The sequence below is a fragment of the Bos taurus genome, chromosome 11 (genome assembly GCF_002263795.3).
Source record: "Bos taurus isolate L1 Dominette 01449 registration number 42190680 breed Hereford chromosome 11, ARS-UCD2.0, whole genome shotgun sequence".
Classification (NCBI taxonomy): domain Eukaryota; kingdom Metazoa; phylum Chordata; class Mammalia; order Artiodactyla; family Bovidae; genus Bos; species Bos taurus.
The window spans coordinates 73,855,533-73,876,227 of NC_037338.1; the positions used below are offsets into that span (position 1 = coordinate 73,855,533).

General features: G+C 40.8%; 1 protein-coding gene and 1 long non-coding RNA gene across 15 annotated transcripts in view; one reads left to right on the forward strand and one right to left on the reverse strand.

The window, feature by feature from the left end:
• DTNB (dystrobrevin beta) overlaps positions 1 to 20,695 on the forward strand; it is a 241,753-nt gene that overhangs the window by 153,869 nt on the left and 67,189 nt on the right. For 13 of the 14 annotated variants that reach the window (XM_005213006.5, XM_059891335.1, XM_024998836.2 and 10 more), the window contains one exon: positions 11,601 to 11,678. In XM_005213006.5, coding sequence (XP_005213063.1) covers positions 11,601 to 11,678 — 78 coding nt within the window. Of the gene's footprint in view, positions 1 to 6,594; positions 6,947 to 11,600; positions 11,679 to 20,695 lie in introns of those variants that run through there. The other variant, XM_024998840.2, reaches the window with a different exon arrangement.
• Positions 15,182 to 16,984, reverse strand: LOC100847382 (uncharacterized). Its single transcript, XR_139414.6, has 3 exons — positions 16,864 to 16,984; positions 16,171 to 16,366; positions 15,182 to 15,995 (listed from the first exon to the last, which is right to left on the reverse strand). It is a non-coding gene; the product is annotated as an uncharacterized lncRNA (long non-coding RNA).

Here is a 20,695-nt window from a genome sequence, read left to right on the forward strand (position 1 = left end):
GGGGATCTTCCCGACCCAGGGATTGAACCCACATCTCCTGTGTTGTAGGTGGATTCTTTACTGCTGAACCATCAGAGAAGCCCAGTTGGTCTGGTACATAGGCATAAATAAAGACCAAAATATCACACCCTTTAAGGAGGTTAAAAATGATCTGCACTTGTCATAAACGTTGTCTCAAGGCAGGATGCTTTTAGAGAGAGTAACAGAGGGGATTTATTCTTCCCTGAGAACTCTAATCTGAAAAATTCATGTGGGCAGTAGAGAGATGCCTGGGTTAGGATGGTGAATCTGTGGATTTGATCTGGTTGGTGGCATTCAGTTCAGTCCAGTCGCTCAGTCGTGTCCAACTCTTTGCGGTGGCATTAGAACCAGGTAAAACTGGGTTCCAGGGCTGGTACTCTCATTTCATAGGTTTGTGACCTTAAGCATGTTAATTATCCTTGTTAACCTTTCTCTTTTTATTTTTAAAATAAGAATCCATCATGAATAGTAGCATGAATTCCAATAGTGTATCTGAGGACCTAGCTCACTGCTAATGCTCGTACTTAGTAAATGTTCATAGTGCATCACCCCTTCCCTCCCAACTCTCTGTGGTGTTCTGAAAGGAAATATATGCAAAATATACAGCAAATCTTGCAACTGTTAACTTCATGGTATTTTTTAAAAATAAGTGTATTCAATAACCTTTTCTGAATTATTAATTTTTTTGCTATTTTTTTGTCCGTGCCACACAGCTTCCAGGATCTTAGTTCCCCAAGCAGGAATTGAATTGCCCATCCTCAGCAGTGAGAGTGCAGAGTCCTAAACACTGGACTGACTGGACTGCCAGGGAATCCCCCTTTGTGGGATTTTTAATATTCTTTTGCTGTCCTGATCTGTGGTGAATTATTTAAAATAATTACATTGAAGTCTTGTTATGAATTATTTTACACATTTTTTTATTGCGAATGATTATCAAATTAGATTTGACCTAAAAATTGTAATATGTTAAACTAAAATATAAATGTCTATTATTGTGAAGACTAGTATGAAGACTTTCCTGGTGGCTCAGAGGGTAAAGCGTCTGCCTGCAATGCAGGAGACCTGGGTTCAATCCGTGGGTCAGGAAGATCCCCTGGAGAAGGAAATGGCAACCACTCCAGTATTCTTGCCTGGAAAATCCCATGGACAAAGAAGCCTGGAAGACTACAGTCCATGGGATCACAAAGAGTTGGACACGACTGAGCGACTTCACTTAGCATGAAGACTAATTGGAATATAAACTTCTTGTGGGCAGGGACAGTGTTCACTTGCTTTTGTTTTTTTCTCAAAGCCCCTAATATTGCTATGGATTTTTGTTTGTGTACTGATGTGACCTTTGTTTATTTAAATGGAGTTTGTAGTAATCAGAAGGGCTTTATGGAGATACTAAAATTTCAGGAGCCATTTCTCTCATTAAAAAAGTGAGAAAGAGGACTTCCTCCGTGGTCCAGAGGCAGAGACAGCACAGTCCGAATGCAGGGAGTCTGGGTTCAAACCCTGCTCAGGGGACGAGATCCCACATGCCGCAACTGAGACCTGGGAACGAGATCCCACATGCCACAGCTGAGACCTGGGAACGAGATCCCACATGCCACAACTGAGACCTGGGAACGAGGTCCCACATGCCACAACTGAGACCTGGCACAGCCAAATCAATTCATTAAATTAAAAAAAAAATTTTTTTTTTAAGTGTGATTTTGGCAAGTCTGTGAAGAAAGACATTCCAGGGTAGGTACCTAGAGAAAATTTGAAAGCGGGGGCTTAGAAGAAGCAAACAGACAACTTGCTTGAAAGATGTAGAGGGAAGTGTAATTTGATGGAGAAAAGAATGAAGTAGTTTACAGTGTGGATTTTGAATTTGTCTTAATGTATGGTGGAATCTGCTGTATAAACTTAAAGATGAGAAGAGTATGATTACAGTGAGTAAGAAAGATAATTTCAAAAACAACACAAGTGTCCAGGGTTGAGGGCAAAATAGCTGGCTACAAAAATTATAATAAGTGATTAAATGTACTGAACTAAAAATGGTTGAGTTCCTATGTAAAGCATTGTTGTGGGAGATACCAAAAAAGTAATCAAGTAAATGAAAACATTTTATTTATAGCACAATAAAATGCAGTAACAGTAATGAACAGACCAAAAAATCTGGTAAAAAGTCCCCACATGCATGGTTGGCAGTTGACTGTCAAGACAAAGGGAATTGCGGGACCTCTACAATTAAAAATATTCTGGGAGGAACAGCAAGATAATGAGCAAATGCTTTTAAAAGGATAGTGCAGGGATAAGTATCTGTCTGGGTGACTTCCTAAAGAAGAGGTACACAGAGGGCCTACAGAAAATGACAAGTACCCAAGGTGTCACTCGTCCTCGCAGGCTTCAGACTTTCTTCATGTACCGCTTCGCGTGTGCACGTTAAGTCACTTCAGTCCTATCCAACTCTTTGCAACCCCATAGACTATAGCCCGCCAGGCTCCACTGTCCTTGGGATTCTCCAAGGACTGGAGTGGGTTGCCATGTCCTCCTCCAGGGGATCTTCCTGACCCAGAGATGAAGCTGCAGTCTCTTACATCTCCTGCATTGGCAGGTGGGTTCTTTACCAGTAATGCCACTTGGGAAACCCACATACCCCTTGACTCACTCACAATTTTTAAGTAGAAATTGTGCTTAAGCAACAGTATTGTGTTTTCACATCCTTGATTAGAGAGTATTATCTGGAAATTGTTTACCCCTGAATCTCAGTCAACTTAGAAAATAAAAGCAAGTAATCACACTCAGTTTTGGTCTGAAGCCAGGTATTAGTTTTTTGGTTTTTTTTTTTAAGTCAGTAGTCTGGCTGATATAATAAGTAATTTCTTCACTAAATGCATTTATTTTGTTAGGCTGAGACAAAGATTCCAAAAGATCTTTGAAATTAAGGTTAGATTTGAAAGTCATTTTAATAAATTAGAGATGTTTTTGAAGGAAACCGTTCATATGAGCTTACCTAGTCTTCCTTGGAACAGCCTGCTGCTGCTGCTGCTAAGTCGCTTCAGTCGTGTCCGACCCTGTGCGACCCCATAGACGGCAGCCCACCAGGCTCCCCTGTCCCTGGGATTCTCAAAGCAAGAACACTGAAACAGCCTAGAGGTGGCTAAAACTGCAACCAAATAGTTTGAGAAGCATTTGTAATGTAGAGTTCTAAGGGGAAAGAATAAATCACCCAAAACCATACCCTAGGACTATTATCATTTTATGTTTCCTATAGAAGCGACTTAACAAGAGCTATGATCTAACATCATGCTATTGGTTTTATTTTATATATATATATTTACTTTTATTTATTTGATTCTTTGACTGCACTGGGTCTTAACAGCAACACGTGGCGTCTTTGATCTTTGTTGCAGCACTTGAGATCTTTTTAGCTGGGTATGCACTCCAGTTGCAGCGTGTAGGATCTAGTTCTCCAACCAGGGATTGAACTCGGGCCCCCTGCACGGAGCGCACAGAGTCTTAACCACTGGACCACAGGAAGTCCCCATGCAGTTGGTTTTAATTTGTAGACCAAACAGTTGTAAGTTTTTCTAAAACTAGAGCAAGGGTAGTAGAGCCACTGCACCGTAATGATTAAGAACACAGACCCAAGAGCCATGCCGCCTTGGTTTAAGACCCTGCTTCTGCCGCCTGATTTGGCTGTGACCTCAGGTGCATTACTTCTCTCTGTGCCTTCCTGTCTCCATCCGTAAAATAAAAGTAATAATAGGATCTGCCTCCTTGGTGGTTGTGAGGTTTCTATGAGCGAATCCACGGGGAATGTTAGAACTGAATCTGGCATGTATGAAGCACTCAGTATTACTATTGTTATGAAAGGCATTCTCCACTGTGTTGATTCCATTACGAAATCACAGATGAAAGCGTGCTATAGCTACAAGCATACCTACCGAATATAACAGCTAAAAATGTCGTTATTCCATTCTCAGAGAAGAGTCTCACCGCAGCTAAATATAACAGAAAGGTTACTTCTTACACATTCTGCACACGACGTCATGCTGACTCATGATCAAATATTTCCTGAAAGCCTAATCTGTGTATCACGGTATGCCAGGTGCTTGTAATACAGTGATAAAAATCCACGTACATTTCCTGCAGTTTAGTAGAGGAGATAATGTAGACGGATCTAAAATGTTTTATTTCCTTTCTTTTTTGGGAATGTGGTGGTAGGAATCTTGGGGGGTTGTGGAAGTTTGGATCAACTCAAACGGTTTAACAGGTCTTTTTTCTACTAACAGTCTCAAAGTTCTGTCTAGGTTTGTAAAAGACTTTCCTTTGCAGTTTGCTTTCTTAGTGATAACAGAAACAGTACAACCTCACTTTAGAAAAGTTGACTTTGGTATAGTAAGTTTTCTTTCTATTTTTTTTAATATATGTATTTAAAATATTAAGCATGTTTTTCTCTGAAAATCAGAAAAAAATTAAACTTGAAAAACTGGAGGAGGACAGGAAAGTATAAATAGGCAAGAAAAATAATGCCCATAATTCTACTTTCCTTAACATTTTGACGTATTTCCTACAAATATTTTGCTTTACACATCATATTACTTAGCTAAGACCAGGTGTATATATGTATAAATAATTTTATCTTATTTTATAGGATTATTGTAAAGATAAAATAATATTTTAAAGTCCTAACCACTGTCTAATAGATGCATATCAAACATTCAATAATTGTTAGCTAGTATAATAGTTATGTTACCCTTCTTTTTACCTCTTACATGTTAAGCTATTTCTCTTTTAACTGGAAGGCTCTTCATAAGGATTATTTTTTAATGCTAGCATAATATACTATGTTTATTGATATACCGTAGTTTACTTTTCCTTTCCCTCATATTTGAATACTTTAGATTTCTTCCAGAATTATTCTGTTATAAATATTTTACTAAATATTTTTAAATGTAAAATTATCTTTACATTTCTGATTAATTCCTTGGAATATATTCCTAGAAAGGGAATTAGGAGTCAAAATGTTTGAACTTTTTAAAAGATCTTTGATGGGCATATTGTCAAATTACTTTATAGAACTTTTGCTTAATTTTGTACTTTTACTTTTGCCTGAAATAGTCAGTTAAGGGCCTTGTTATAAAATCCTCTCTAGCTTTAAGATTACCTTCAATTTTAAAAATATTGTTATTTTTTACAAGGGAAAATGGTCTGTGATGTTAGCAAATTTCTTTGCTTTTCGTAAAGTATTATATTGTTATTGTGTTTCTTCTTTTTAATGGTGTGTTTTCACTTTGACCATTTGTCTGATTGAAGTCTTAATAGTTTTGTCAGTTTGTATGAATCCCTTGTATGTTAAGGCTGTTAATTCTTGCTCTGTCACATTTGTTGAAATAGTTCCCCAAATGACTTTTTCAGTTCAGTTCAGTCACTCAGTCGTGTCCGACTCTTTGCGACCCCATGAATTGCAGCACACCAGGCCTCCCTGTCCATCACCAACTCCCGGAGTCCACTCAGACTCATGTCCATCGAGTCAGTGATGCCATCCAGCCATTTCATCCTCTGTTGTCCCCTTCTCCTCCTGCCCCCAATCCCTTCCAGCATCAGAGTCTTTTCCAATAAGTCAACTCTTCACATGAGGTGGCCAAAGTACTGGAGTTTCAGCTTTAGTGTCATTCCTTCCAAAGAAATCCCAGGGCTGATCTCCTTTAGAATGGACTGGTTGGATCTCCTTGCAGTCCAAGGGACTCTCAAGAGTCTTCTCCAACACCACAGTTCAAAAGCATCAATTCTTCGGCGCTCAGCCTTCTTCACAGTGCAACTCTCACATCGATACATGGCCACAGGAAAAACCATAGCCTTGACTAGATGAACCTTTGTTGGCAAAGTAATGTCTCTGCTTTTGAATATGCTATCTAGGTTGGTCATAACTTTCCTTCCAAGGAGTAAGCGTCTTTTAATTTCATGGCTGCAGTCACCATCTGCAGTGATTTTGGAGCCCCAAAAAATAAAGTCTGACACTGTTTCCACTGTTTCCATGATCTTCGTTTTCTGAATGTTGAGCTTTAAGCCAACTTTTTCACTCTCCACTTTCACTTTCATCAAGAGGCTTTTTAGTTCCTCTTTATTTTCTGCCATAAGGGTGGTGTCATCATCTGCATATCTGAGGTTATTGATATTTCTCCCGGCAATCTTGATTCCAGCTTGTGTTTCTTCCAGCCCAGCATTTCTCATGATGTACTCTGCATATAAGTTAAATAAACAGGGTGACAATATACAGCCTTGATGTACTCCTTTTCCTATTTGGAACCAGTCTAGTCATTAGAATTCATCCGTCTTTTTCTTCCTAATTTTTCCATTGCTTTTAACTTAGAAAATCCTCTCTATCCATAGACCTGTATGTTTGCCTCTGATTTATGTAAACTTTAGTACACTGAAATTTTATTTATGAGGTGAAGTGATCTCAGTATTTCCCCGTAGCATGTTGCAGTTTTTCTTACTTTTATTAAATACTTATTGCATTATATTGTAATTATTTTTTCTGTATTTTTATTCTTTGTAAGACTTAAGTTTTTGTCCTTTTAATTTTTATCCCCACAGTTGGCACAGTACCTACCACTTTGTAGAGACACAACAAATATTTGATAAAGAAAGAAATACACAGTTATGTATAATTTGTCCTGGAAGATTTTAAAGGCACGATGAGCTATTCTTCATCTATTCCTGGCTTTAAAAATCTTACAAGAGATTCTATAGTAATTTTAATTTCAAGCTAGTCAACATTCCACAGTATCCACCAGAATGAACTGGAGTGGTCTGGTCATAGGAGAAGTAACATAAAAAACGGACTTATACAGTAAGTTAAATTTTTACTTTCTAGTAGGAGTTTTGTCTAACCAGTAACCAGAAGCTCTATACTTGTTATCCAAGCCCCCCTATTACTGGATATTTCCCCAAACTTAGCCTATTCCACCTAAAAGAATAAAATGTACCTTTATAATGATCAGAGTACTCAAATGAACAGCTACAGTTTAAATGATGATACTCAAATGTTTTCAAACTTGACATTTTCACATGGGTTCCATTCTCCTATTTCTGACTGCTTGTAAGATATCATTTACCTATACTTAACAATGCCACTTCAGATTCAACAACTTCACCACTGAAATCTATTCATCTTTAGCTTCCTGCTCATTCTCTCTACCCCCACCAGTCCAATACCAAATCCTGTTTCCTACTCTTGTGATCCCTAGTTTGGATACCACTATCCACCCAGTAGTCAAGGTAAAAATCTCAGTTATTCCTTATTCACTGACCACATGCACTTAATCTGTCACCACATCTTATCTATATTACCTCCGCAATGTTTTCTCTCTGTCTCTTCCCCATCTTAACTACCAGTGTCCACCCTTGTAATCACTGATCTGGACAGTTGCCATAACCTCTTCTTTGAGGTCCCAGCTTCCATTCCTTCACCTTTCAAACCTCTTCACATAACTGATTTTTTAATGGGGGTGTGCATTAGAAAGAATGCTCTTGCCCCTGAAGATTCAGATTCACCAAACTGAAGGTACAGCTTGAGTATCTCAGCACAAAAAGCTTCCCTGATGATTCCTGTGTTCACCCAGATTAAAACCAGTATTTTACAAGCTTCTGGAATTACCATTTCAAAACCTTACTATAGCCATGTCATCCTTGGCTTAAAAACTTTTAGTGCCTCCCCCACTGCCTACAGTATAAAGTCCAAACTTCTTAGCTTGTGATAGAACAGATATCATTGAACTCTGACCCTAATCTCCCTGTCAGATGCATCTTTGGCTACTCTCCTCCCAGAGCCTTTGAGTCTAGCCAAATAAATCAGAGACCCAAGTATGCCTTGTACTTTTGGAATTTTGTACCTTTTTCCCTACCATTTCCTCTGCCTTGGTTACCCATCTTTCTATATCTGGAAAACTCTCGCCTCAATGTAACTTTACCTGAAAACTGTTAACCCATTATTCTTCCAGGCAGGAATAACAGCTCTTCATCGGTTGAATTCTCAACACTTGAGAATGCCTGAATTGCTGCTCCCAATAGTTTGCATTTGTGATGATGATGTGTGTGATGACACACACATACATACATATACATATAGTTAGGTCATTAAGATAAAGATAGTCTTACTCATGTTATATGAGTAGGTACCCAGTAGGTATGCCCCTTTCCTTTTGATTAAGAATTAACAAATTATATTGGGAATGCCCTGGTGGTCCAGTGGTTAGGACTGCGTGCTTTTCACTGCCAAGGGCCTAAGTTCAATCCTTAATCAAGGAACTAAGATCCCACAAGCCTTGTCTCATGGCCAAAAATAATAATAATAATAGTACTTAACAAATTCTCAAAAACTATACATTAAGAAAAAAGAATTAAATTCTGAGTCTTCTTGTCATATCCACCTCTTCTGACTAGCAAATTACCTTTTATCTAGATCATTTATCTATTTCTATCTCCTCATCCAAAAAATTGGCCTGTCTTGTTAACAAAGCCGGAACCCCTGAAATCACAGTACTGATAGTTGATGGTCACTTGGATATCACAGAATTTGTTAGTGTCTAAAAATCCGTGCTGATATCTTCACCAAAGGAAGATATAGAGCATCTGGTGGTCTTTGCTTCAAGGTATTCAGTAAGTTTTGAAGGAAAAGATCAACGCAACTGATCTGGTGAGTTGCGTCAATTCTCTTACTTTGTAAGTAAGTTTCTATAACCGGCACCATTAATGTCTAACACCTAAAAGAAGCATTCTTTTCAGTTTTGTCTTGCAAGGACTATGACAATTTTTTTCTTTGAAACTGGGAGTAATTTTTGATTTATTACATCTCGTGAGACCACATCTAAGCTGTTGGCTTTCTCAGTGGGTCTAGTGGTAGATTCTACAGTCAAGACCCCCTTTAAGTTTTCAGATGCCTCTTTGATCTTGGGTTACAAACACATACCTATTTCCCTAGCAAAACATGTTAGGAGTTCAGAAAGGGTATGAAATTTGTGGGCAGTTCTGATTAATTTACAACTTACAATCTAATCCGTACTGTCTGGTTTTGAATATTAGAGAAGCTTTGCTGTGTGTGCTGTAAGATAATAATCGATCATGGTATCTACCAAGAGATAAAGATAATTATTAAAAACTTCTGTGGTATCAGACCAAACAGAATGCTACAAATCATGAATTGTATCATGTGGATCCATGTTTGGGGAATTAAAACAAACTTGGTTTTTTTTCCTATTGTCATTTTTCCTCAAAGAATGTCAGAAAGGAAATTGAATGCAGTAGTATCTTCAATATTGAAATATACTGGGTAACTGCATAAGTTCTGAAAGCAACATGAACATGTCCTTATCTATATTGGGAATGGGTTGCCAATAATAGTGTATTAAAGAGGCAAAGCACATTGTGTTTGCAGGACCAGAATATTTCTGATGCCTTAAGAATGAAAAGCTATCATGCTGGAGTTGTTTCTGTCACAGGAATTGTCTCCTTATCCCCTTTGGACAATGGATTTAAAAGAATCGCAAGAATATAAGTTTAGGGTAAAATGAAGCTAATTTTCGTCTTCACTTCCATTAATAACCAGCCTAAAACAATGGATTATAACTCAACACAGCACTACCATTAATAGGCTTGAAATTTGGGGGCAAAACTGGATATCTGCCTGGAAAGTAGGTAGTGAGATAAATAATGTGGAATCGAACTGCAGCCTCAAAAGGCATATTTCAGTTCTGAATGTCTTACTTTGTCACGCAAAGGAAGAAATGTGTGACAATAAGCATAGTGTTGTGGCTTAAAAATCAAGAGACCTAAATCTGTGCCCTGCAAATTACTTTCCATCTTTGACCCTCTCCAGTAAATGAGAAATCATTAAAAATATTTCCCTATCCAGAAGTGAAGTTGGTTTTTAAAAAAGAAGTGCAGAGGTAGACCCACCCATCTTTCAGTACTTTGGATCTACCTGAAACTTTTCCCTTGAGCCTGTGTTTGAATGTACTATGAAACCTGCAAAAATAATAAAGGCTCTGGTCCTTTAATACTCACTAGGATAGGGGCTTTCCTGGCAGTCTGATGGTTACGACTCCGCACTTCCAATGCAGGGGACGCAGGTTCCATACCTGGTCGAGGAACTGAGATCCCACATACAACATGGTGTGGCCAAAATATACGGGGTTTCCTAGGGTGCTAATGCTAAAGAACCTGCCTGCCAATGTAATGTAGGAGATGTAAGAGACACAGGTTCGATCCCTAAGTCGGGAAGATCCCCTGGAGAAGGAAATGGCAACCCACTCCAGTATTCTTGCCTGGAAAATTCCATAGACAGAGGAGCCTGGTGGGCTACAGTCCATAAGGTCGCAAAGAGTCAAACACGACTGAAGCTTCTTAACATGCATGCATGCATATATGTATTCACTAGGACTTGCTAAATATAACCTGTAAAAAACAATTTCATAATTAACTCAGCTATTAAGAGATAAGAAGGAGCCAGGAGGTCATTCTCAAACACCTAAATATGAGAGAAGGACTTCTCTGCCTCACAGTTCTGCTGTTGATGGACAAATTTCTCTGAAAAATACTTCTTTCAGTTTAGGAGAGGAAGTGAGTGATTTCCCAGGAGGAATATTTAGCAATAGTCATGTGGTTCCAAGTGTAAGACAGAAGCCCTTTGTAACTGAACTTTGTGGGTAAGGAGAGGGGCTGAAGAATGGCTGAAAGGCAGAATCACAGATTCTTTTTGGTAAGTTTGGAATCATTCATTCAAGACTCACAGGAGGAAGAAAGAAACCTTGAGTCCAGAAAACTGACCAATAAAGACAAGTTATCAAAAATGCTTACCTTCAAATTTAAATTTGGATTACAGATATGGCCTCATTGTTAACGCTCTAGTAAAGGATTGATAAAAGAACTTAATATTTAACAATTTAATTGTTTCAGTAAATTGTATACAAACTAAATCTGAGGGAAGACCGTGAACTTGAACCAAATCTCAGGAAAAGCAGGCATGTTGCTGCTGTAACCTTTGTAATTAATACACCACGGATGCCACACACCTAGTGTTCCTGTAAACACCTGGAATGCAGAATTCAGATTCTTGTGTGCTAAAACTGTAAAACAAGAGCCACCAGAGTTACATCCCTGATGGCTCAGATGGTAAAGAATCTGCCTACAGTGGAGAAGACCCAGGGTTTGACCCCTGGGTCAGGAAGATCCCCTGGAGAAGGGAATGGCTACCCACTCTAGTATTCTTGCCTGGGAAATCCCATGGACAGAGAAACCTGGTGGGCTACAGTCCTTGGGGTCTCAAAGAGTCAGACACGACTGAGCAACTAGCACTTTAACTTTCAGCCATGTGGGTACAATTTGCTGTTCCTATTGGGTGGCTCTAGGGTCCTTTGGCTTTGACCTTCTTGCTGAGTTTACTTAGGCTGAAAGTACTGATTTCAGGCCCCATTCCTCATGGATCCCTCTGTGCATATCAGGAGCGATATTAGTAGTTGGTCCTTTGCCCTTATCACTTTTCCATTTGTTTCCCCTCATTTCACTGGTAATTATTAATATAATGTCAATGTCTTTTCTTCCAGTCCTCCTCGCCCTCCGACAAACCTGAATGACACCATGGTGAGCCACATGTCCTCTGGGGCGCCCACGCCCACCAAGAGGTATGTCATGCTTGTGCCTCGGTCCCCGCTGGGAGTTGGCTTCTGACCTCTGCCCTGAGAAGCAGAGCATTCCACAGGGCAGAAAGGACTGGCTTTCCTTCTCTTCCTCTGACTGTCTTTTTATATTATTTTCTATGTTTTACCCTCCTGTTTTGTTCCCTACTAACTTATAAATATAGCAGCTGAAGGAGCCTGCTTTTGAGTGGTGCCTGAGGTGGATACTGTCCCTTTATGACAACCAGTGAACATGGTGTCAAAGCGGATTAGGCTTGTTTGAGATCTCTTTATTTTTTTAACATTAAACAATATTTGATGAGCATGAATTTCAACAGTTTTGCATTAGAGTTCTTGGAAAGTCAAAGATCATTTCTGCTTTCTGATTGGACTGCATAAATTGAGCTGATTCCTTATGTTCTCCTACATCATTCTGTATAGAATTTATAAGCATCTAAGTTGAAAAGCCTGAGTTTCTCTCTTAATTACACAAGGACTTTCCTTAGGGTCCTTCAAGGCACTAGAACAGTATACTCCTTTCTCCTCTTTATTTCATTACTCTTCTGCAAAATTCTCTTAGGCAGGACTTGAAAGAGCTGTATGAAATGGTTGACTTCCCATCTGATTTAAGCTGTTCCCTCACCAGAGCAATGCAGAAAATTTCTCAAGGGCACACCAATAAAGAATTCTTTCTAGGAGTCATCGCTCAAAAAAAAATACAAAAAAACTCAAAGATATTCCCACCTACTCCCCAAGTCCTTCCTGAAGAAGAGCGCTTTGTACTGTAAACCTGAAGAAAACTATGTGTACTGATCGCTTTGGATTAATTTAACCAAAGAAATGTCATCTATGTAATAATACTTTGACTTTATATATATAATACTTAAGATATTAATACTTAAGAGCAATTATGTTTGTTCACATTAGGTAAAACTCCGTGAGCAGTGTTTCCCAGCCTGGAGTGATGAGAAGCATCAGCTGGGTCACTTGCTAAACATACGCATTTCTGGGATCACACATTTTTCAGACCGAGTGGACCCTGAGATCCTGGGAAGCCACATGGTTAGCAAGTATTCCAGGTGATTCTTATCATCAAGCAGTTTGGGAAATAGCCTTAGAAAGAAATGAAGGAGTAAACCGTAGGAATCTGCCACCCTGCAGTAGAGGATTTAGGGACTTAACAAACCAGAGTGACTTGCTAATGCAGTGTTACCCACATGGACACTCAGCACCCTGACCAGATGACAGTGCTTGTCTGCAGCCTTGTTGGGACGCTCCAGCAGGACAGCAGCTACACTGCTTCTTTGGGGCAAAATTGAGTGGTACGAGCAGTCTCAACTCTGCACAGACTTCTGAGCCCTTTGACTTTGTGTTTGAATCCTGGCTCTCACCTGACCTTGCACAAGATTCTTATCTTGGTTGATTTATCTGTAGAATGAGGACAATAATAGTATCTACATTATGGGGTGTGTGTGCGAGGATGTAAGCTACTGTCCTTGGTATTTAGGAAGTGAACTAATGAGAGAACAGGTGGGGAGGAGGGGCTGATTTACAGAGGATGTCCTTTCTCAGAGGAACAGGAGGCTTATGAAAGAATACACGGCAGTAGAAGCTCTCCCACCTGCCTCGATTTTACAGTCACCCTTGCTGGCCTTAGCTTTTTATGGTAAACACTCGTAACATTCAGAGCCAGACCCAGAATCTAAGTATCAACTCAGGAATGTTTCTGCTTCAGAACTCAGAAGACAAGGTAGATTATTGAAAGAAGTCAGCTTGTGGGTTTTATGTTTTGTTAGTCGCTCAGTCGTATCTGGCTCTTTGCAACCCCATGAACTGTACGCCAGGCTCCTCTGTCCGTGGAATTTTCCAGACAAGAATTCTGGAGTGGGTTGCCATTCCCTACTCCAGGGAATCTTCCCCCCCCAGGGATCAAACCCAGGTCTCCTATATTACAGGCAGATCCTTTACGATCTTAGCTAGCAGGAAAGTCCAGGTTTTATGTTTTAGCAACGCCATTTATAAGGACTTCACTTCACCTGAGTTCTCCTCACTTACTAGTTTTGTCATCTGACTCCCTGAGGGCCCTAAGTATGGTGACCAAGGGCACTGTGCATTTAGGGACCCACAGCTGAATGCAGTTGCTAGAGTCTGTTGGAGGGAGTACATTTTTCTGGATGATATTTCATTGCTTGAGCAGGCTGAAAGAAGGGAGTTGGAGTAATAATCATCACAGCTCCTCTCTAGAAGGACTGCTACCCTTAAGCTTGATGTTGCTGCATAAAGCCCCAGCTCAGTAGTCAACGGCCAGCTGCCATTGTCAGTCACAAAATATCTACGATTTCTGAAAGTTGTTTCAGATGATACTGTATAACCTGGGTGAATATTTTAAAGTCAGCAGTTCAGCTAGCATCTCTTTCTGGATAGGCTTCGTCAGTGCTAGCGGTGGTAGTCACAGACTTTCCAGGGGCTGACCAGCAGACCAAGCGAGGCCAAAGCCCTAAGAGACTGGAGCAAAGGCAGAGCTCTGTGACTTAGCATGAAGAGTAGTTGTTAGAGAGGCTGCGTGGGAACAAGATGCCCCTGTCCAGCAATATTGTCCTTAGAACTTTAGGAGATTTCATTTCTATTCAGAATGAAATGATGATATAACATCCAGACATTAATTGCATAACTCATAGATCTGGCTCTTCCTGGCCCCAGTTACTAACCCGTATAAATTTCAGATAGTACCCTATTTACTTCCTCGAGGACTCATCCGTGTTTGTTTTCTCCTCTGAATGTCGTCAGACCTGTGTCTCCAGAGTCTGAGAAAAGCCAGGAGCCTGACACGTCATCCCAGTCATAGATCCTTCCTCTGCCAGGGCAAAGAATCCTCGGGGGGCGTAAGGCTACTCTCCAGAATGAGGTTTTCTTTAGAACTCAGCATAAGACGTAAGTCACTGAGTCAAATAAGAATACACACAGTATCAAAAACACCCCAGGAAAAAATTAAGAGTTCCAATTTCTACCTTTCTGATAGGCCATGCATATAAAAATAGTCACAGCCCCAGTGGTGAAAAAATATTTGATTAGCTCAGGAAAAGATGGTCTCAAATGTAATGGTTACTTTTTACAAAAGAAAACCTTATAAAGGGCTGAGATGCTGACAATCATGTGAGAAACTGTAAATTATGTACCTGAAAGGTTCCCCTCTAGGGATTTGCCCTCCAAATATTCTTCTAATATTCTCATATTGACATGTTTATAGTTGAAAAGAAATTTCGTCTTTGTCTGAGACTGAGTAGTTTCTAGAAATGTGCTTCTGTTAAAGAATCAGAACAGTATACTTAAAAACAAACAAACTTCCAGAACTTTAAAACAGACTTAAATTGCCCCTCTGCTAGTTAATTTCCTCTGAGGCTTGCTTCTACCCGTCTATTTCCCCAAGGTTCAGAATGTGATTACATTATTACGGTCTGCACTATTGTACTATTTTAAGTCATACCTTATATTCAAACCAATATGAAAAATGATGCTGATATTTTTAATGTATTCTAAAGCTTTGCCTTTAATTATTTATACACATAAAAATGTTTACAATTCTGTGGGCACTTCATATAACTTTGACATCAACAAAAACCTCCAGGATGAAACTTTTGACTTTGTGCATTTGTTTGGTACAGTAGTTTTAACTCTTTTAACTTCAAGTATTAAAATCTAAAAAAGCACAAACCCAGTTAAGCCAGATGAAAACATTGTAAAAGTCTTGTGTACAACCTTGTACGGACTTCCCTGGTGGTCCGGGGATTGAGGGTCCATCTTCTAATGCAGGGGATGCAGATTTGACCTCTGATCGGGGAACTAAGATCCCACATGCCGTGGGGCATCTGAGCCTGCATACAGCAAACAGAGTAGCCCTCATACTGCAGCTGGAGAAGCCCCTGGAATGCGCTGCAACAAAGACCAGCACAGCCCAACAAAAAGAAGAAAGGGAAGAGCAGAAGCTGAACTGCCACCGAGACGTCCACCTTTGGCTTCTCCATCTCTTGGCTCCTCTCAGAGGGCAGTCTTCATTCCCTCCTCCTATAGAACAGCCACTGCTCAAGGTGCCAGTGGCTTCCAACTCACATCCTCAGCCTTGTCACTCAAGAGGTTGTGCCTTTCTTCTTTCAGATTAGGAGACTCCAGGAAAGGATTCTTGTTGTCCTGGATGGCATTACTGCCTATCCTCGTGTGTGTGTGTGTGTGAGAGAGAGGGAGCCAAACTCTCAGACCTGTATCAGGAGAATTGAGGGAGGAGCATTTCCCCTAAAGAAGGTTGTACTGTCAAGAGCAGCAGAGATCCTGTAAATAGAAAAATACCAGAGGTTGTTGGCAGAGTGCTGTTTTGCTGCCCAGCACAGAGAGGTGTGCAGAGGTGTGCACATGTGCACGCGCGCACACACACACACACACTTCCCTCCCCACGAGCTTTTCTTCCTGACACAGTGCAGCAATATGACTATGAGTGCACACTCACCTTTCCTGGAGGTCTTATCCACCTCCTGCAGACAGCATGGGGTCCCAGATATCTGGGTAACGTCCATTCATCAGGATCAGCTCTTTTGTGATTCATTAACCTAGTCTACCGTGACCGAATGAGAAGTTTTAAGAACGCTCACATCTTTACAACTCACAGCTACAACTGCAACTCACAAGTCTGTAACAGCAGATATCTGAAAATAGGATAATTGTAATTTAGAGAAGCGGGGGAGGGGGGGAGGGGGGAGGAAAGTCACAGGAAATAGGACATATTAAGCCATATCTGCCCATTTCCTCCTGAAACACCATGAAAATGACAGTCAAGAGATTTTTTTTTTTTTAGTAGAAGCCCACAACAACAGAGAAAAATGGGCGAGGAAACAATAGCAAGAACATTTTGGAAGCAGCAAAGCAGATGGCTGAATGGTAACTGATTTTTCCAGACTGGAGAGAACTAAAACCTAAGCCAACTGAGAAACCCAGAGGAAAGCCCACCCGGGAATGGGAAGGCTCTGTGGGGGGAAATACAGAATGATGGCTCATAGTCTGTGTAAGAAGCACTTACAGCCTCAGAATGTCTACATAACTGGGCACCTGCCCCTGCCCTACCCTGCCAGAGCTGAGATTTATGCCTGTGGTTTCTGGAACAATACAACCCCCATAAAAACCCAACTTGTCCTGATCATCTCACCTTGGTGGGCTGAGGCTACTGGCTTCCAGACAACGTGTCTCTGTCTCTTGGAACATCATATTAAAGACTTCAGGAAAGCCCCACTGTGTCCTGTTACTCCTCTCAAAGTGCTTAGGGCTCCAGCCAGAGGGGCACAAGATCCAAGTCCTAGGATCCCAGAGATTACAGTTTAACCAGTGGCTTTGCTCTGTAGCCATGTAGCAAAGATTGACGTATTCCCTCCCTGGATGGAGAGTTTTGCTACCATTGACACTTCTTGACTCAGCTAGTTCCAATCAGCGTTACACCCCACTCCCAGTATTAGTTTCTATTTTAGTCATAATTCTTGGCTACAAATAATAGAAGGTCAGTTTGAATTGGCTTAGGGAAAACAAGAAGATTTTTTTGTTTTTGTAACCAGGCTGTGGGCAGAGCAGGGGGTAGTGGCTGGGCCCCTGGGCGGACAGAGCAAGGGGAACTCTAACTGCTGTAGGTGTTTCCCCCACCCATCACCTCCTCGCTCCTCTCTACTGCACATCTGCTCCTTCTTCCCTAATGTAACTATCATTCCACGCAGCAGGGAACAAAGCCAGGAGACCCATGTGTTCACATTTCGTAACCTCATTGCTCTAGGTGGATCCAGTTTGAAAACTTTCAGTGGAAGTTACATTGGATCCATCTTGGGTCGTGTTACCCACCCCGGTGTTTTCTGTTCAGTGGCCCCACCTAGAATAACATGGTTGAATGGGTAGGGGTCAATTCACAAACAAGGGTGAGTCTACTTCCCTGGAGAAGGTGGGGCTGTTGAGGAGACATGTCACTATAAACTTCTTTCTCAGGTGGTTTCTGAAAGAAGTACACGTGAAAGCATATTACATCACACCTCCACGTGCATGGATTTCTTTCAGGAGACCTTTGTTCCCTTACCCCCTTAATTTTTCTCAAGGGTTAAATAATTCTTGCTATTCTGTTCAGTTTATGGAGATGATTGCGTGGGACATAACACCCCCTTTGAGTGGTGAACAGGTAAATACAAGAGCCACAGATCCTGAGTAAGTCACCAGTTGCAAGGGACCTTAAATAAGGGCAAGATTTTATCGGAGCCTTTTTACTTTAATCCATACTTCACAAGAAGGAGAAGCAGTTTTTAAAGGCCAGGAGGTGCCACAGTTTAAGTACTACTTCTGAGCTATAGAAACGTGACCAAGTTAAGAGGTGAGTTGTCCTATATGGGTTTTAAAATGGCTTTCTGACTGGGCGGCAAGATAAAGAGCTTATCTTGTTATCTACAGAAGGCAGTGGAGTGACAGAAGCCACAGAACGCTGCCTTTTCAGACTGAAAACAAAAGAGATGTGGGGAAACTGAGAAGAGAGACAAAATGAAATTGGTCAAGGCAGATACTGTGCATGTGTGGACTCGGGCCACTGATTCTCTCTTTCTGTGAAATGAGAAAAATAGAGTTTGGTGGAAAGCAAAAACTAATGAGGTTTTCAGCAGCGCCCTGAAACAGCTACCTTGTATGAATTCTTTGTGACAACCTCTCCAAGGCAACTCAGCAATTATTTTTTCTCCAATTTTTTTTTTTTCCTTGAAAGACAGAAAAGCAGAGTAATTGAAAATTAACACATAATCTTATGGAACTGCAGAGTTGGCACATTTCCAGAGTCTGTCTGATGGCCTGGGCAGCCTGCCAGTTTTCAGTGGCTTCTGGGTTGGGATTAAATTCCATTTCCATTCAAGCATTTAAGGTAAACCCTTCAGCAGTTCTAACTCAGGTTAGTACAGATTAAAAGCTTGAGTATTTCCAACTCCATACTTCCAAACTTTGATATGAATAGTTTCCTCCTCTCGTTGGACTGAGGCTTGAGATCCAGAATGTGAGCAAGAATTGCATCCATGATGGACTGTCAGCAGAGCAGAGGGGAAGAAGGAGCAGGTCTGGGGGAGAAATCGTGAGTTGAGTGTCCCCACATTTCGATTGAGATGCTTGAGGGATCTTGGGCTTGAAGACGGGCTTGCTACATTTTGAATGTGGGGGTGCTGAGGAAGGGAGTGGTTGGTTTTCTTTCTGGTTTGAGCTAGGTACCTTTGGTCAAAACACAGAAGGAAGATTTTGGGAGGAAGTTAGCAAGGTTATGTGAGTTAGAGGAGCCTGGGGGACGTCAGGGAACCACACCATTGCATGAATTCTTGAGATCTGACAAATGGCCAGTAGAACATATACACAGTCAGTCTCTCTCTCTCTCACACACACACACATTTTTACATATGCTTTGGAGGCTGTTGCCTTGGATACCTCATGACTGTCCCTGCTGCTAAGAAGCTGACTAGGTGCAGCACATTGCTTTCTAATAAGATGCTATTAAGATGCTCCATGAGCTTGCACACACGACGGAAACTCCTATAGTGATGCTCAAATTCCTGTGCTGGTCTGGCTTAGACGGACTTGGTTTTTCATCCCCATCAAACTATTAAAATGTTTCAATTTCTTTTAATAAGCAGACACTTAAAACAAATCAGTGCTGTAGTATAAGGTCTTAACCTTTTTCCTGGATCTCATTAGGAAAACTCTAGTCTCCTCCCCACCAATCCAATCTCGTTTTTGCGACCAAAGGGATTTTTCTGAAGTACAGGTCTGAGTATGTTATGCTCCTGGATAAAAATCTTTAGTGGCTCTTCCCTTCTGCAGTGCTGTCCAAAAGCATGGAAATGTTCTGTGCTAACCCGTCTGGTAGCCATTAGTCATGTGTGGGTACTGTACACTTGAAATATGACTGATGCAACACAGTGAATTTTTAATTTTACTTAAATTAATTTGAATTTAAACAGCCACAGGTGGCTAGTGGCAGTGCAGTTCTGCAAGATGCAAGACACATTCTTCATTTCTGAGCTGACCCTCGCCATCCTCTGCAGCCATACCTATTCCATGGTTTCTACTTGGCATTTACTCTCAGAGTTACTTAATCACTCACAGTTCCCCAAGCAGGTCGGCGCATATGCTGCTCTGCCTTGGTGCCTCCCATCCTTTTTCCTGTTATTTCCTTCTCTTTGTCATCTAATTCTGCCTTCTCAACTTAGCTTCACCACCTCCAGGAAGCCTTCCCTAGTACCCTAAAGCTAGATGAAGTGTTCGTCTTCTATGATCTGTAGCATCTTGTACATATCATAGAATTGTTATTAGCCATTTGTTTCATGCTTTTCAAGACCCTTAGCTCCTTGAAGGCAAAAATCCACCAGGCTTGATCCAGAAACTTACTCCTTTTCTCAAATCTTGCTGCTGCTTGCCCCTTGATCAGCATTTCTGCTAGGAAAGGGGTTTTCTTCATCAGTTATTTCAAGCACGTAGCATCGTATAGCAATGCCTGCTTGTTTCACTGAGGGCTGAGAGATAAAGGACAGGGATTATACTGGAATATCCGGTTCTGATGCAGTACACTCCTGCTGGCCCCTCTTAGTTAGCTGTAACTTCCACTCTTTATCAGTGAGAAACCTGGCTCCCGTCAGTCACCATCCGTTTACATATTTGGTCGGTGGCTGATAGTGTGCATAGCAGTTTCAGAATTGCTGATTTATTTTTTAAACAGATGATTGTTAAGTCATATATTATACAACTCATCCATTTAACACATACCATTTAGTGGTTTTTAGTATATTCACAGAGTTGTAAAACCATTACCACGATAGATTTGAGAACATTTTCATCACCTCCCCAAACTGATTTGTTACTAAAAAAAATCTCTGCAGTGTGGAGACTCGACTGTAGAGAACTAGAGTGGAAGAAAAGAAAACAGTCACGAGGCTCTTGGAGTAGACCAAGTGGCCCTGGGGGAGGACTTCCAGACGAGAGTATGG